The sequence below is a fragment of the Pinus tabuliformis genome, chromosome Q (genome assembly GCF_031772625.1).
Source record: "Pinus tabuliformis cultivar Carrire ecotype Pingquan chromosome Q, CPIR1, whole genome shotgun sequence".
Taxonomy (NCBI): Eukaryota; Viridiplantae; Streptophyta; class Pinopsida; order Pinales; family Pinaceae; genus Pinus; species Pinus tabuliformis.
This window is the reverse complement of record NC_142296.1, coordinates 509,282,987-509,302,416: the sequence shown is the minus strand read 5'-3', so window position 1 is coordinate 509,302,416 and position 19,430 is coordinate 509,282,987. Positions and strand designations below refer to the sequence as shown.

The 19,430-nt window shown below is 33.2% G+C and overlaps 1 protein-coding gene across 1 annotated transcript; it reads right to left on the bottom strand.

Annotated features, from left to right (window-relative positions):
* Positions 1–1,229: 1,229 nt before the first annotated feature.
* On the bottom strand, positions 1,230–2,054 carry LOC149220400 (uncharacterized). Its single transcript, XM_089387085.1, has one exon. It carries the CDS (start codon positions 2,052–2,054, stop codon positions 1,230–1,232), a length of 825 nt encoding a protein of 274 aa, XP_089243211.1.
* Positions 2,055–19,430: the final 17,376 nt, after the last annotated feature.

Genomic DNA, 19,430 nt, shown 5'->3' with positions numbered 1-19,430 from the left:
TGAATGGATAAACCTTTTAGATGCTGGGAGAGGAGGGCATGTTTGATGAGTCTTCCTAACCCTTCGGCCATCAAAACAAAAAGAAAAGGAGATAGAGGGTCCCCTTGTCTGATTCCTCTGGTGGGACTGAAGGGTTTAGAGGGGATACCATTGATGAGAATAGAAAAGAATGTGGAGGAGATTAAACTATGAATCCATCGCACCCACATTGGTGCAAAGCCAAAAGTGTTAAGCATGTTTTGTATATAAGTCCAGCTTAGTTTATCAAAAGCTTTAGATAAATCTATCTTGAGAATCATACCTACCTGCTTGGAGTTCTTGAGGGAGTGTATGATTTCGTGCGTTAGAAGGATGCCGTCCAGAATTTGTCGACCTTCAACATACCCTGATTGTTCCGGCGATATGAGCAGGGGTAACAGCGGCTTCAACCTATTCGCAATGACTTTGGTGATGACTTTGTAGATGACATTACATAGAGCAATAGGTCGAAATTTATCCGGAGTTATGGTGCTGTCTTCTTTGGGGACCAGCGCAATAAAAGTGGAGTTTAGGGAGGGTAGGATCCAGTGCAGGGAGCGAGATTCTTCAACCACTTGCCAAACTTCCTCTTTTATGAGCTCCCAGAATGCATGAAAAAAATTGGTAGAAAAACCATCCGGACCTGGTGCTTTACCCTCCTTGAGTTGCTTCATAGCTGCGTCCACCTCTTCAGGCATTACCGGTCGGAGGAGTAATTGGTTGTGTTCTTCAGTTATAACTTTTGGCACTAATTGAGTAATCTTTTCTATTTCCAGCCTTCTGTCAATTTGGGGTTCTTGTAGAACTTCCTTAAAGTGGTTTATGAATTCCTGTTCTATCTCTGTGTGTTTCTCCACCCTTCCCCCGTCTTGCTTTTGGATAAAGGTAATAGTATTATGCATTCTTCTTTGGATAGTAGTACTGTGGAAGAATTTGGTATTCCTTTCACCCTCTTTCAGCCATCTAATTCTGGATTTTTTCTTCCAGAGTATTTCTTCCTACTTGTTCCTTTCTTCTATTTGACTGCGCAGATGTTTCTCCTGTTCCATGAATTCTTCCTTGTACCCATCTGTAATTATTTGTTGTTGAAGGTCCTTCATTTTCTGATTGAGGTGTTGTTGAGCTTTGAATATGTTGCCAAATATCTCCTTGTTCCAATTTTTGAGTTGGAATTTTAGAAATTTGAGTTTTTGTTGAAATTGAAACATTTTTTATCCTTCTGTAGTCGGAGAGTTGTTCCAATTTTGTCTGATGAAGTCTTTGAAAGCGGGATGCGTTAACCAGCATGCCTCAAATCTGAAGGGACGTCTGGTCGTGCTACCCGGTCGCTGCCATTGAAGCTCTATAGGCCAATGATCTGAGCCTGAGTAAGGGAGAATGCATGCTGATATATCACCCCCAAGGTGAATTGCATTGTTCGATATGAGAAATCTATCGAGTTTTGAAGCTATGTGGTGTTTTCCAGTTCGTCTATTGCTCCAAGTATGTGTACCATTTGGAGTTTGCATGTCGATTAACATGCTGCTGTGGATGAATTCGTTGAAGTGATCTACCTCCTGATCCAGCTTTTCTCGTCCTCCGTATTTTTCCTCGGATTTTGATATCATGTTGAAGTCTCCACCGATGAGCCATAGAGGAAATTCTCTGTCCGAGTTGAGAATTTTTATGGTGTCCAGTAGAGAAATTTTATTGGAAGAGTCCTGCGGGAAGTAAACATTGGTCAGATGACCATGAATATTAGTGCCTATTATATGAAACGTAGCCTGAATGAAGTTGCGAGAGGCGTGGAAGTTTGAAAGCATGATAGCCTGCGAGTTCCATGCTATTGCCAAGCCTCCCGAGGCTCCTACTGCATCCACAGCCACTGTTTGACAACCTGGCCAAGCTTTAGAGAGAATGCTACCCAGAGCATTACTATTGCATTTAGTTTCCTGTATGAAGAAGATCTGGGGATGTTCCTGCCGGATCAAGTTTTTAATCATTCTGAGTTTCCCAGGGCTATTGAGCCCTCTTACATTCCATGAGGTGAGCTTCATTGATCACCTTGAGTCGAGGGCCGGTAGTACTTAGTCAATTTCGCATATCTTCCTGAATCAACCAGGATTTTTCCTACTGCTATTGTTCTCTGGAGGTCTGTCTTTCTTCCCCTTTTTTTTGAGTCCTTGGGGATGAGGGTACCATCCCAATGACAGCCTGGTTGTATTCCTAATTGCTTTTGCTGATATGCTCTGGATAGAATGGTTTCGAGAGTGCTGAGCTGATGTTCTTGGATTTTATCATATTCCTTCTTTCTGCAAACTTGCTCTAGTTCAAAAATGTCTAACCCGGTTAGGTCCACACTTTCCGGTTCTTCCTCCATTTGCTGCACCTGATTTCCTTCCTCAGAGATTAGCGCAAGCGGCCAGGGTTGACTTGGTGGTTCCTCCGTCTCCATAGCTTTAGCTGGTTCTTCCTGGTTGCCCGGATCTGCTTCGAGAAGTTCAGTGGAGGTGGTTGAAATACCTCCAACTATCTGTACCTTTTCTTTTCCTTCAGATCCTTTTTGATTATCAAGGAAGGCAAGGGGTTTGAGAGGTTGTTTCTCTGAGGTGTTGGCTAGAACTTCAAAACTGTTACTTGTGGAGGGGATGGAGGCCGGATCTGGAAAGGGATTTTCCCGGTAGAGGGTTTTTTGTGCGCTCTCTTGCGGCTGGGAACCTTAGTGAAGCCATCTTGAGCTTGTTGGTTAGAGACCTCAGGGGCTGTGGATTTGGCATTTTGCGGACAATCCCTAAAGAGATGTCCATGAGCATGACATTTGCGGCAACGAAAAGGTACATGTTCATAATCCAAGGGTTGTATCCATTCAAAGTCATCATGAAAGAGACTTACCGAATCCGGCAGAGCATTGTCCAGGCGCATGAAGACGCAGATTCGAGCGTAGGAGGTATATCTTCGTAGCTTGGTTTCTTCCGCCGCTTTCACAAATTCTCCTAGTCCATTGCCAATTTCTTTGAGCAGTCCCTCATCCCAGTATTCCTCTGGGAGAGAGTACAATCTGATCCAGACTGGAGCCCATGTGAGGTCTTCCTTATCTGGGTTGAATCTTGCAGTCCAATTTCTCAGATACAGTCCTGCTGAATTGAAGAAGTATGGTCCCTCACTTAGGATTCAGAATTTATCTTCTAGACATAGAAATATTACAGTGAAGAACCCCTTTGGTCCTAGTTGCAGTGAGATATGGCCCTTGGGTTTCCATTTTGCAGCTATCCAGCCATATAGTGCTTTTTCTGTTGGCCAGAATCCAATGAATTTCCCTATGAGTGCATGGTCCGTCATGTATTGGATTCTTTCATTGATCTTCTGGCTGGGTAGTTCTATTTTTGGTCTATCAACTGCTATCGGCTTACATGTCTTGGAAGTTACCTTGATTGGATCTTCTGGCTTGTCTGTTCCTTCTGGCCTCTCACTGCGCTTGTCAGATTGGTTGGCTGGTGCTTCAGGTTGTTCTTGCTCCGGCTTGCCGCGATTGTCCACCGTATTGTGCAGAGTACCAAATATCAGCGCCTCCGTTTGCCCTGGCAGCAAGGGATTGGCTTGGGGGGAGGGCATAGAGGCCCTCCCCTGCTGAGCTTCCATATTTTTGTCTATATGTGCTCAGTGTTTGTCGTTTCAAGGTTCGATTCTCTGATTGGAGTAGATTGAGCAGGTCTGCGCCGTCTCAGAGAGTTGCAGAAACTGTAGATGCAGAGTCGCCTGCGCTCGTCCTTCCCCTTCATCGAATGTGTCCTATTAATCATATATATTAAACTATCGTCAATTTATCCTTGTTTCTCTAAACATAATTTTATTTTTAAGGAATAATTATGCAAAGATGATTTTATCATGCCAACTTTTAAATTTCCTAATTTCTCAAGTCCCTGATCTTATAAAATTTATGATGATGACCACAAAATTGTATTTAAATATTTTCATCATTATCTAATGAACTGCTCCTTAACCCCAATCTTTGCAAAGAAAAATATCTTTATCAGCAATCATTTGAAGGTTATTAGTTTTTGAGAAGCAAAACTACCCAAGTTGAAAATAGTTACTACAATTTTTTTTATGCCATCCGTAGCTCTTAAGGAGCTTCCTTGCCAGCCCATCTATTAAGTAATCTTTTGTTGATTAACAATAACCATAGCTTAATTTTAAACATCAATAGTCAACTGGAGGATAGGAGGTCTCATCACAAGCCAACCTACCATGATCATAGGTCCTAATAGAGTGACATTACCATTACTAGTCACCAAGCCACAATAACAACCTTTGGTCATAAAATTGAAGGACAAGAGGTCTCATCATGAGCCGAATTGTTCATTTTTGTTCGCTCCCAAGAATGTCATTGTTATTAACTGGTTACCAATTGAAAACAATGATCTTCAGTAGACATCTAAGTAGATTGAAATGATTTTGTAACTATGTACTTATTTCTAATAGATAGGACACTGGCATCTCAATGGGCTAAAAAGGCATCCCTGTCTAGGCTATGGATGCCTTCTGGTAGCAGTGCCCATGCCTATGGTATAGAAATTAATTCAATACTATGATCTACTTGGTTACCTTGTTTTCTAAAAACTAACTATCGATAAAGCCCATTGTTGCGTATATAAGGTTTGCTAGAACTAATGGTTCATGGGATAATATTTAATATGTTCTTAGATGATGGTGGTTATGGTTTATATCTATTATTGAGTTATAAATATTTACTCTACATGTTAGGGATGAAATTTTAGGATATTTGATATTTGACATTTTGTGTCATCTAATCTATTATTCCTTTATTCTACAAGTATCATATCTTTAACTAAAGATAGTTGTTTTGCCCAATCAGTTACCATTTATTCATAGCTTAACAACACTACTATTTTGGGGTAGAATAAAGAGGCGTAATTTTGATTTTGAATCCCACGTAATTGGTCATACCTTTAGAAGCAAAGATTGAGATAACTAATTTGCATAACTTTTGTGCTCCTAACAACCAAATATTATGGGTATAGGGAATGCATCCTTTCCCTTCTTATCCATCGTTATCCCATTCCATTCACAACATGATTATGTCACTTTTATATATAATGAGGTAATTGAGGTGATGAAATACTGATTGAGGATACTCATGAGATGTGTTATAGAAATCTTGATGATTGGGAAACTAATCAGTTTGGGGGAAGGAAATCCTGCTACACTTTATGATTACTTTCTTTCAGCTTGCATGGCTGCCACCTTCTGCGTCACTTTCAGCATCAACTTAGCCTACATCAACTTCAACAAATGGGAATCCATACATGCCATTCCACATTTCTACAGAGGTAAAAGTTGAGGTAAAATAGAATAATTTTTTATTTATTAAAATTTTATGAGAATGTCATGTAAAATCACTGAGCATTATTCACGTATTTTTCAACCATTATTTCCCCTTCTTAACCACTTCCCATTTTTCAGAAACAGAAAAGCTTTCAGTTTGGGGGAGTGTTAATTTCATTAATTTATTCATCATGACCATGCCATTAATATACTTTAGCATCCATCGATCTCCTTATTCATTCTCAAAACCTCCCTTATTTCATGTTGTTATACACCAAGCAAAGATTTCAACAATGATTGTAGCAACCATTTCAATTTGTCTTCGAGTGTAGCCTGAGGTCATGCTAATTCTCCAGTTTGGGAAGAAGAGTTTCTATTCAAGATGGATTTTTTCTCATTTCTTCATCATTTAAGGTATACAATTTCATTTTTTTTATAGTGTATAAATTTATTTATGTATATCTTTAAAACTATCAATTAGATTCTTGTGATTTTTGTACAAAAAAGAGGTACCATTAACCCATAAATTTTTAAGCTAAATTCCAAAAATCATGCAATGTTACCTAAAACCATTTTGCTGATATATTGAAAATCGTTCATTGGATTTATTTGATTTTTTGCGTGGATAATTATTAAGGTAATAGGAACGAACCCGTGAAATAAAAAAAAAAAAACTGATTTACAATTTTTGAAAAATTAAACATGATTACCTACAGCCATTTTGTTTATATCTCAAGATATGTGCATCCAATATATTTAATTTTCGGATTGGAGAAGCATTTATATAGTAGAAAGTTTCTTGCAAAATTTCAATAAAATCTAGTTTGTAATTTTTGAGAAAATGGTTAATGAAGTTTGTTTTTACTTGTATCATACTTTGTTGCAACTTCATATGATTGAAATTAAATATGAAAATTGTTATAGCTTCACCAACATTGCTAGAATTGAACAACTATTGTTTTAAAGAAGCATTTGGAGAAGAATCCTTTTATTCCATCACTATCATGAGTTGGGGTGAGAATTTTGATTATTGTATTACAACTTGGTTAATACAGAGGCATTGGGTTGCATGAGGACATGCCACATGTTCATTTTGGGGGAGATGTTGGGCTACTAATTTGTCATTTTTATTATCACTTCTTAACATCCATTTCATCCATTTCTATTATTATTTTATCACATTATTTATCATAATTTATTATATAATTCTATTTCATAATTATTTATGCTCTTGTGAATAAATAATATTTGTTCTCCTTTAATTTTAATAAATTGATGATTATTATGCATGATTTTTCCAATGATGTTTTATTGATGAATTTTTTATAACGTCACTCTCGATTTTAGCCTCCAAGATCTCTTTCAGATTGCAAATTTGATCTTCAACTCATAATCAAATATTTCAACTTAGAAATTCACTAAAAAGTGATAGTTTTGCATTGGACGTTTCTAGAAAACAAATAAGAATATTGAAAATATGACACACAGGTTATGTGCATAATGGACCAAATTACATTCCATAATAGAAGATTTCCACAATTTGGTTTGGATTGGGAGAAGAGAAAGGTTCTTAGAAGGACATATTCACAGATTTTCTATTGTGGTTGTTTTCCAAATTGCCCAATTGCGATAACCAAATTTGACTTGTTCCAACTGAATCATGATGGAAAGATCTCTCAGATCTCATCTTTCTTATTGAGATTTTGGAATCAATCTAAATTGTATGGGAAATTATTTTGCAATCAATTTGTTGTAAATTCCCCTTTATTTCTTGTATGATTAAAAGACACAAATCAGAGAGTAAAGTGATAGAGCGCATATAGGGGGAAGATTAGATATTGAAGGTTTTCCTTTGAGAATATAACAACATAATTATGTATTTCCCTTTGGATTAATGCAATCTTGATCTTCTAAGTATTATCTAGCCTTCGGCCTTTTTTCCATAACCCTCAATGGAGAGTTGGGCCCACTCTCGTGACCAGGTGTCATTGGATTAGTGGTGTGTGTAGATTTATTTTTTTGTGATTATTTCTTTATCGTTTTAATGGTTCATTAAGTTAGTGTTGCTATGACCTAATTTGTTGTTACTATGATTGTTGTTACTGTTATTGCTTGTTCTTACACATGGTTATATTGTTGATTGAATGCTCAATGTTGGCTAGGGAAACTGTGGTATGCATAGACTTTGCACAGTAGTCTTGAAATAACAAGACGAGCCTCAGATTGACAATTAATGTGGGGAAGGGTGATTTCTATAATTCATATCTGAAAATCAACAACGACCTACTGTAAATTTTGGTTAGAGGTATGCTAGTAGCTACAAAGTAGCCTCAGATCTTTCTGAAATCAGAAATTATGTCTCTCATTTCTAAGTCCCAACTACTTTGGTTTAGGTCGGTCTTCAACATTTGTCTTCTCGACCAGTTCTGAAATACTCAAAGCATAGTGAAATGTGTTCAGCGTGCCCTATAGAGAGATTAAATGTTTTTTTCTTTCTCCCTCAAGCATAGAATTAGGAAGATGTTTGCCCTCCTTTTTTTTCCTAGACTGATGAAGTAGAAGTCATCATTAAGGCTTTTGGAATTTTATGTATATGACCTTCACTAATATAATTTCCTATTTTTTTGGTCGATTGATGAAGTTTCATGGCTTATCACCTACAATGTTTCTACCGGTAGTGGGCATTTAATATACTCTACTATAATTCGATAAAGGGTTTTTTTCTTATTCCACTGGAAATTATACTAAATTTTGTAATGATTGGAATTTGTACTTGAGAAGTATCTTTTTTTTTTCTTTAAGCTTCTTTAGTATATCTTATTGAGTACTCTCGTCGTCTTTTGTTTAGCTAGAAAATATAACTAAAAATTTCTTTCTGTGACTAATTTCGCTTCTATTAATTTATGACCCCGTTTGCAAAATGCATATTGTTTTCATGTTTTATTTTTCTTCTTGGGTTCTTCCATTATGGAATTATTGCTCCAAAATGGGAAGAATGAGATTAAATTAACGAGAAGAAAGGTGACTAAATTAATGTTATACATTTCTTGCCCCAATATTCGATTTAATTGGGATTATGTAGGCTTCTAAGTTAGAATCATAATTATTCTTTACATTTCTTGCCCCAATATTCGATTTAATTGGGATTATGTAGGTTTTTAAGTTAGAATCATAATTATTCTTATCTCCTCTCCTCTGGAATCATGTATCCTTTTTTCCAAACTTTTTTTCAGCATAAGTTAAAATCTATCATGAATTATTTTAACTTAGTTATTCATACAGTGATAACTCAATTTCAACTGGTTTATTTTTCTAAAATAAGGTAGAATCTTGCATGCATTATCTTAACTTGTTTATTAATATAGTAATAACTCCACTTTTCAAGGCTCCCTAAGTATCCCAAGTCAACTTGTACTCCCAGTATGTATGGAATAATAATCACGCTATAATTTAGTAAAAAAGAATTTACCACCTCATCCATGTTCCATGACAAAATCAATAGATTATTATTATTATTCTTTTTAATCTAAATTTTGTGTTCCTACATCCTTTTTTGATGACATCTAAATTAACCTATTACGTTTATTTTCACGTAAATATTGAAAATATAATTCCTTCCTTAGAATTATTTTCAACAGCTACAACATAAATTCTCACATGTATAAAGAACATATGTACATGGTATTTAGATTTTTTCCATAATTCGATATCGCATTCAGTTCAGTTTTCAAAATGCATACACATGCATCGATAATGATATATAAATATATAATTAAGTTGTGATTATATCTACTAACACATCTTAATAGATAGACAAGGAACCATTAAGTATAGAAATTTATATATTTTCCTTTCTAATTCTTATCGAGCACGACGCGCACATATACATCTAGTAGAAACTAATTTATCAGCCCCAATGATCTTTCTTGGAATAATTCTGATGATAATCATCTACCAATACAATAATATATCCCCAAACATAGTTTAAGGATCTTCCATAGTGTACAGAGCAGATTCTCAATCAATAAATTGTATAACAATTATACCTTACTTGTATGTCATTGATAATATTAATCCTTAGTTTATTTTTATATTCAAGCTACAACATAAAATAATTAATAGAAAGAATCACTCATTGGCAGAAAGCGTCACTCATTGACAATGCTAAGGTATATTTCTTTCACTTCTCAGTCTCGAAATATAAATAATACATGCAGAGAATACATAATTTATTTATGTAGGTTTATCTCATCTACTATACAGTAGATTATCTCTATATAGACTTAGACATATAGTTTATTCTTTAATGTTTATTGTCACTCGTTATTATCCATATATCCAAAATTTGTGTACAAATAACTACAACATATAGGAAAATAGCTTAATTGTGCTTAAAAAGTTAGAAAGGGTATAATTGAATAATTATCTACGTCATTTCATCTATACATACACACATAAATGTAATAGTATACAATAGTAAAATAGCCAAAATAGTAAACTTTGCATGCATAATTCTATGTGTTATCAACCAATAACGATGAACAAATAAAAATCACTATGGTAAGGACGGGATTTCATCTAACTTGAAATACTACTTGGAAATACTCAAGAATATAGCACATTCCTCCCGACCGTGAACTACCTCTGTCAATTCCCATCGAGATAAGACTTTCATTCTCTCTGGAATCCCCCCTTTGATTCCTAGGTGATTCTTTTATAAATTTCTTCCCAGCATATTTTAGCAGTGTCTCGCTTTAAGGTCTACCAACCTTTTTGTCTAGGCCATTTTTTTAGTTCTTCTTTGAAAAATATACTTTTCTTTTTCTTTAAAGCATGTTTTTCTCTCCTGCGGTGCTTTATTCCACTCCACTTAGTATTTTTCTCCAACTAATTGATTTACATAATATTTCTCTCCCATTATGTTAATTTAATTTCTTTTATTTTCATCCTAGGGGTTTTTAGGAGACTTTTAGGGAAGGTCCATCATATGGACTTGACCACCGCATATTTTTCTGAGCTGACAAGAACTCTCCTACACTCCTGTGTTCTTTCCTAAATATTTATAATCCATTTATTTATTAACTCAATAATTATAATATAATTACATCATGACACAAGTCCCATCATGGCTTCCCTTGCCATTAAATCCAATATTGTCTAATGTCTAAAAATAGTAATTGTTTAAAAATAAGAGTCATAGGGGTGTTACATCTTCCCCCCTTTAAATAAAACATCATCCTCGGTGTTCCCTCATTTCCATATTTTCTTAATATGGAAAGGAAATGTCCCTTGCATTTCTTCTTTCATTCTTACATCATCTCTTTAGTACTAAACTCTTCCACTTCACTTTATTTTGAGAAATGGCTCAATTCTGTCGTACACATACTCTTATATTAACTACATGCTCCTCCCTTAGCATGCTTTCATACATGCTAAACATTTACTTCCTATTTTAATTCATGTGTTCCACCTATACCTAGAAAACTATCCACATACACCCAACAAGGTCAACATTATTGACATATCATCACAATAAATGCCATCAATGTGTTTTTTTGTATATTTAGTCATCGTTATGCCAAGTGACATGATCGTCATGTAATGTGAGATTCAAAATATGGAATTGCCACTTTTCTTTCCATTTCACTTACACAAAGGCAACAATAATTAATGGACTATTAGAATCATTCTATTTTATAATTGTTATTTTGATACCATTGTATCAAATATGCATTAGTCATGTATATTTAGGTCACGTTGGACATCCTGCTATATTCACCCCATTCATGGTTGTTATATTTTGTCAATTTCATTCCATGGTGGACTTATTCATGTCCATACTTACGGTTCTTCCACTTGTTTTCATTCCTTTCCACAAAGCCACAACAATATGAGGAATTTCACAATACTACAAAGGTAATTAGGGGGTATTTTGACAAGTTCATGTTTCATGGTTTAATAACAAATATAACCTTACAAATCTACAACACACATTTCCTTTTTTCACCTTATCCACTATATACTTTACTCATTCCCTTGAGTTACTTCATTTTGGCCCACTTTGTAGGTTACTTTTGAAGATTTTGTATGCCTTACTCTTGTTTATAACCATGGACTCTTTTCTTTTTTTCATTTCTATGTACCTCATTTTTTTTAACATGCAATATGTCAATATACTTGTTTCCATCAGTCCCAAACAATTTAACACCTATATATATATATAGACCATGCCTCACTTAGAAAAGGTTTAGGGATTGACCAACAATTTTTGTCTTATGGTTTCGCCACTCTATTAGGCTACTATAGAAATTCCTACCAATATCCCTATTTTATTTGGTGACATCATTACCACCCAGCAATTTTATAGTTATTTTTGGTTCAATAATCATCTAATTTTTGAAATTTCCAATGAAACTACAATATTGATCTATAATCCCATACTGTCTTGAGTCCATTTTATTCTTAAGAACGACACCAATCAATGATTTTATTTTCTCATGTTAGGGTCTATTGCAATTTTTCCTGAGGAATTACGTGTTTCATGCTTAGTCATAGCTTTGGTCCATTTTATTGTTATACACTTATGTGTAAGTTTGATGGGTTTTGTATCTTTTCAACACTATTTTTGAGTGCCTTCGTGTTTTTCTAGTTTCTTGGGTAGTTAGAATGCCACTATTAATATTATTTTCATCTTGTTACTCTCTAATCATCCCACCTTCGTTATTATTTTGGTGACTAATTTTTCCTTCATCCACAATTTACGATCATGTTCTATTTCATCATGCATATATATATGTCACATATTTAACAGGTCTTTTACATAGGTGATTGTTTACATTTTCCTTAAGGTAACCTTTTATCCACCAATTTCCTTGATTACAATTTCTTTACATTACTTTCTGTATGTATTTGAAAACCATTTTGCCATTCAAGTTTCCAATTAGGAGTGTGTTTTCCCTTTTCAGGGTCATCATAATTTCCTCTTATGAATTCTGTACATTTATTTTTTTCTAGATGATAAATTATTTTCATTGGTCACACTTTATTTGCTAATTATCAAAGGTATTCCCATATCTGAACTTTGTAGTCTTTTTTTCCACAAGGGAATCAATTTCCAGGTTTCCTCAAGAAATAAGGTCATGAAATTATTTATCTATTTCATTCGTAACGTATTATTGGTTCCTCCATAAATATTATCGTCCTTACTGAATAGTCATGTCCAGGACATCCATAGTGGTTTGATTCTTATCCATAAGGGTACAACCTTTAGAATACTTGTGCTTGAATTATGCTATTAGCACCTATTTTCTTGATAGAAATGTTTCTAGTTGTTCCAATATTTATATTAAAAATCCTTTTTCCATACCTATTATATTGTGGTAACTCATTTTTGAAGGATACAGTTTCTTAATCCCCTGTTTAACTCATTTTCTATTGGCACCTATATACCTTTCAACGCTTTTTATTTTATGAATGGGCTACATGTTCCTCCTTATCAAAGTCAAAAACCATATTTACATCATTTTAGAACATTGTTAATGTACAATTTGAGCTCTCACTTTCATATCTTATGCCATATACACATATACTTACTCACAAATATATATATATATATATATATATATATATATATATATATATATATATATATATATATATATATATATATATATATATATATATATATATATATATATCTTTCCACAACACCCCAAATTTCTCCTAGGAGTTTTCTTCTGTTATACCACTTCCTCCTAGATACACTTGAATATTAGTTACTTCTCTTAGGTTATAGTGGTCAATTATTCACTGTTTATTTTATTCTTAGCCTTGTAATACTACTTTTTCTCCTTCTGTACTTGATATTTTATGGTCACTCACCAAGTAAAGAATGACCAATGTCAATATTTAATCATGTCCTATTATATTTGATAGTTGCTCTAAATAGGTTCTATATCTCATCCCATTTTTTTGTTACCAAACTTATATCACAATTTACTTTACTACACAATATTATGCAAGAATTTTTACTGGTGTACCATCGATGGACGACATTTTTAACACCTGTATGTAAAATTCTTAATAAAATTTGATGATATACAAAAATACACATCTAGGTTTTATTCAAGGCCATTTATACCTCACTTCATTTCATGTGTAATATTTACTACCGACTACTCTTGTGGTTTTTTATTTTTTACCACATCTCTCCCTATCCCAACCCATCCGTTGTTAACATCATTATTTACATAGGGCTTGGATTAACATATAAAAAATAATCTTTATCAGTTGAGTTCCTCAACTGAAGGCATACCAAAATTATATATAATAATAACAACTTATTATATACCATAGCCTAATTTGTATAACAAAGTAATTGGAATACAATTTATCATTGTATACATATTTTCCTTTTACATCAGAAACAGTAATCTATTATGGTAGAAATTTGTATACCTGAGTAGGCATTAAATCCTTTCTAACTTATATACTAATAGCTACTTCAGTTCATAACAAATTGATTTTATACCCTTTCTTTTCCTTTAATCTTTGTTAGTTATTGTTTTGACTTCAATTCCAAGCTCAATATGGCCTAAAGAGGTTCTCCCTACCTATAGTAATCTTATGTATAGAGTAACATTACTGTTGCATTATTAATTTTGTAGTTCTTTTGCATAATCTTTAGAAAAGCTTAGTATACTCATTACATCTCACATCTACAACATATTGGTGGTTGCATTCTCTTTAGCTCAGAACAAGTATATACACCAATAATTTTGTTTTTCTGTTTCCTTGACAAAATTGCGATATTAAAACTAGAAACATTACTCCTTTTGGCAGATATATCACTAGCTCATGCTTTATCTCCTTGTTTCATTCCATTTCTTTAAGTCTGTTTAATTGAACAATGTATCTTTTACTGCCTCTCTTACCATTTTCTTTTCTTATCGCATCTAACCCTACTAAGGGTCTTTTATACCTAATGTTTCTTAAAAATACAACTCCCATGTCCTAGTTATAGCGATAAAAATGATCAAACTATTGATAATCTCACTTATTCAACCTATTCCAGGATTACTTTGTTTTTAGTTACATCTAGTTTTCAAGTTCTTTCCTCTTTCCTATAATTATATTGTAGGGGTGACACTCTGTCTTCTATTTTCACCTAGGTCTGATCTTAACAAATGTTGATTTCTTTCTTATAGTTTTGTGTTGTCCCATATGCCTTAGCATTGACCCTACAACTCTGATACCATATGTCACATACCTAGGTTCCCCATTTTTTTTTCTTTGTTTTTTCTTTTTTCGTATAAATTCATTAATCTTTATTTAGTATATAACAGAATGTGCATCCACTCAAAATGTGATCCACAATTTCATTATAACCTTCCTTGTGCTAAAGGTGTTAACCCTAACCTATAGAAATTCCTTCTTGCACCTATGGATGTTCATGTGTTTGATGCGTATGCTTCCATTTATTTTTCAATGCATTAAAGAGCACATGTTCACATATTAATTTAGAGTTTGCAATACTTTAGCATTTAGGTACTCTTCATTCAGTATGTTAGTATTAATTTGAATTGGATAAATGATGTTGGCTAAGATATGATTATATGTTAAATGTGTCCATTGAATATATGGGGAGTTTAGTACATCAAGATACCAAGGTTATTGAGGTTTGATATTGTACCAATGGTGGCCACCTCTTTCCATCCTATGTGATCTTCACATGGTTACCGGTATGGGACTCACACGGACAGTGGAGATCTACTCTACCAATCCAAATGTGCAAATTCATTCCTACAACCCTAACCCTACCAAAATGCATTTCATTATGATCCATTTTTCCTTTCCCCTTATTGAGTTGTTCGGTCTCCATAGCACTGCAATAAGCGACGTTGGGGAATATTGGTATATGTGGTTCCTTTCAAGAGTTTGTGGCAACAATTTTTGTTTCTAAATATGATACATAGCTCCTTTCAAAATACTAGTAAGTGTTAAATTTCTTCTGCAATATTCCCATTTCCTCTAGTTTTCTTTGGAGTTATTATTGTTAAGCCTTTCTATTCTGCTCTAGGTTCTTTCACATTGATTAGGATCGCAAAAAACATGTCAATGCTTCATGGTGCCTTTGCAGCTTCATTGAGAAATTTATTTTTCTGGTTCTTCGATAGGTAACTTCATTTCCTCACTTTTACTATGCATTTCCTCTCAGTTAGGTACTATTTTTTTCGTCTCTAGAGTATTTGGCTACCCCCGTTGTTTAAATGAGAACTAATATATAGAGGCAATACTCATAATGCAGCGTAGAGTTGGTTTCCTTTTTCTATAGTCCATGCTTAACAAAAACAAGGTAATTCCCCTTCGTCCTAATTGAATTATTAATTATTTAGATTCTATATTGAGGGTTCCTTCAGTATTCCTCATTTTTTTAGTGAAGCTTGGTGAATTCAACATTTTCCTTTGTAAAATCCGAGGAGGGGTTCCACAATGGCTTCGTGTCATGAGCATATTGAGTTTTCTTTCTTGGTTATTGGGTAGTTTTAGCTTGTCATTGTAGTTGTAGCTTATATTTTTCCTTACGGTGCTAATGGAAACTCCTACAAAAAATTTCTAGACAGTAGAGGTTTAAAATCTGCGTGAATATAGATACAATATTTCTATTTGAAGATAATGTTTCCTTTTTTTCTTTTGTAGTCCTAAATATTTTTTTCCCTGAGACTACTAAACCTTACATCTTGATATAAATTTTGGTTACAGGTATGCAAGCAACTACAAAGTAATCTCAAATATTTATGAATTCTTAAATTATGTCTCTCATTTCATACTTTCGGCTACTCTGATATAGGTTCTTCTTCAACACTTGTCTTCTCGTCCACTTCTAAAATACTCAAAGCATAGTGAAATGTGTTTAGCATGCCCTATATAGAGATTAAATGTTTCAATATTTCTTTGCTAAGAACGGAATTAGAAAGATGTTTTCCCTCGTTTTCTTTTCCTACACTGATGGAGTAGAAGTCATCATTATGGCTTATGGCCTTTTATGTATATGACCTTTAGTAATATAATTTGTTTTTTTCTTTCAAGTGATGAAGTTTCATGGCTTGACACCTACAATTTCTCTACAGGTACTGGACATTTAATATACTCTATTGTAATTCGATAAAGGGTTTTTTTTTCTTCTTCCACTATAATTCTACACAATTCTGGAATGATTGGATTCAATACTTTAGAAGTATCATGCCTTTTTCTTTCAGTTTCTTTAGTATATTTTACAGAGTACTCTCATTTTATTTTGTTTAGCTAGAATGAATTTCGTTGTGTGACTAATTTCGCTTCTATTAGTTTATGATCTCATTTGAAAAATGCATATTGTTTTCATGTTTTATTTTTCTTGTTGGGTTCTTCCATTATGGAATTATTGCTAAAGAATAAAGAATGGGAAGGCTGAGATTAAATTAATGAAAAGGGAGATGACTAAGTTATTGTTATACATTTCTTTTCCCAATCTTCGATTCAGTTGGGATTATGTAGGTTTTTGAGTTGGAATCATAATCATTATTATCTCCTCTCCTCTAGAATCATGTATCCTTTTTCCAATCTGTTTTTTTCTTTTCACCATTAGATAAAATCTAGAGTGAATTATTTTAACTAAGTTATGGGTAGAGTGATAAATCAATTCTAACTTGTTTAGCTTTCTACCGTAATATAGAATCCTGCATGAATTTTTTTAACTTGGTTATTAATATGGTAATAAATCCACTCTTCAAGTCTCCCTAAGTGTCCCAAGTCAACCCGTATTCCGAGTATGTATGGAATAATACTCACATAATAATCTAGTAAAAATACTAATTACCTCCTCATCCCTCTTCCATGAAAAAGTCAATAGATTATTATTATTATTCTTTTTTAATATATATTTCCTATTCCTACATATTTTTTGATGATGTATACATAAAAATATTACGTTGATTTTCATGTAACTATTGAAAATATAATTCCTTCCTCACAATTATTTTCGACAACTATAATCTAAAATCTCATATGTATAAAGCACATATCTCTATGGTATTTATAATTTTTCCATAAGTCGATATCAAATTCACTTTGGTTTTCAAAATGCATACACATGCATTAATAATGATATATAAATATCTAATTAATTAGTGCTTATATATACTAACACATCCTAATAGATAGGAAAGCCACCATTAAGGATAACAGTGTATATATTTTCCTTTCTGGTTTTTAACCATCACCATGTAGACATATACATCTAGCAGAAACTAATTTATCAGCCCCAATGATCTTGCTTGGAATATTTCTGATGATAATCATCTACCAATACCATATTCTATCCCCAAACATAGTTTAAGGATATTCCATAGTCTACCGACCATATTCCCTATCAATAGATTTTATAAGAATTATACCTTACTTGCATGTAGCTGTTGATAATAATCTTTAGTTTATTATTTATTTTTCAATCTACAACATAAAATAATTAATCTAAAGCAACACTCATTGGCAAAAAGAATCATTCATTGATGATGTTGAGGTAGATTTATTTCACTTCTAAGTCTCAAAATATAAAGAATACATGTAGATAATACATCATTAATTTATGCAAGTTTATCTCCTCTACTATACAATAGCTTATCTCTATATAGGAATGCACATTTAGATTATTATTTAATGTTTACTCTATCTCCTTACCATCCATATACCAAAAATTTGTGTACAAATAACTAGAGCGTATAGGAAAATAGTTTAATTTTGCATAAAAATCTATAAAGGGTCTAATTGAATAATGATTTGTGGCATTTCATCTATACATACACACATAAATGTAATAGTATACAATAGTAAAATAGCTAAAATAGTAAACTTTTTATGCATAATCCTTTGTGCTATCAAATAATTACGATGAACAAATTAAAATCAATATTGTAAGAATGGGATTTCATCTAACCAAAAATACTACTTGGAAATACTCATGAATATAGCACATTCCTCCCAATTGTGAACTGCCTTCACCAGTTCCCCCTAAGATAAGACTTATTGGTCTCTAGAATCTTGCCTTTTATTCCTAGGTGGTTCTTTTATAACTTTTTTCCTAGGAGATTTTAGCAGTGCCCTGCACTAAGTTCTGCCAACCCTTTTTCCTAGGCATTTTTGCTTTAGTTCTTCTTTGAAAAATATACTTTTATTTTTCTTTAAAGCACACTTTTCTCTCCTGCAGTGCTTTATTCCACCCCACTTAGTATTTCTCTCCAAATAAGTGATTAACATAATATTTCTCTCCCATTATGTTAATTTAATTTCTTTTATTTTTCTCCCAGGGATTTTTAGGAGACTTTTAGGGAAGGTCCATCATGTGGACTTGACCACCACAACTTTTTCTAAGCTAGAAAGAATTCTTATACACTCTAGTGCTCTTTCCTAAATATTTCCAAGCAATTTATTTATTAACTCAATAATAATAATATAATTACATCATGACATAAGTCCCATCATGGCTTCCCTCGCCATTAAATCCAATAATAGTTTAATGTCTAAAAATAGTAATTGTCTAAAAAGCAGAGTCATAGTGGTGTTACACATTTAGAATATAGCTCAAGTAAGTTTGAGCCAATCATTACTGTCTTAAAAAAACATACATATTTATTGATTTCTAACCGTTTTATGACACCTACTCATGCATATTTATGTAACCAAAGTAAAATTGTAATAACTTTACTAATATTCTTAAATTAAAAGATATATGAGTGTCACAATATGACACTCATATATCTTTTAATTTAAGAATATATATATAAAGTCAATTCTAGTTTGGTCATAGAGAGGACTGCCACGATTATAGTAGATGGATTTCTTGTTAAGATAAAATATAACAATGTAATTTGGAACCAATTTCAAAACCCTAAGGGTCACCCAGAAATGGGAAGAACCCTATAAAAATAAGAAAAAAATTGTACAAGATCCCTCTCTTAGGGTTTTAGAAATGATCAGAGAACCTGGAGGACATCAAGTAAAACCACCATTAGGAGAAACAAAAATTATCCACTTGGAAAGTGGCTCTAAAC

Excerpts from the sequence above, each read along its gene's own strand:
- LOC149220400 (XM_089387085.1), bottom strand. The coding sequence starts at position 2,054 with ATGAAGCTCACCTCATGGAATGTAAGAGGGCTCAATAGCCCTGGGAAA.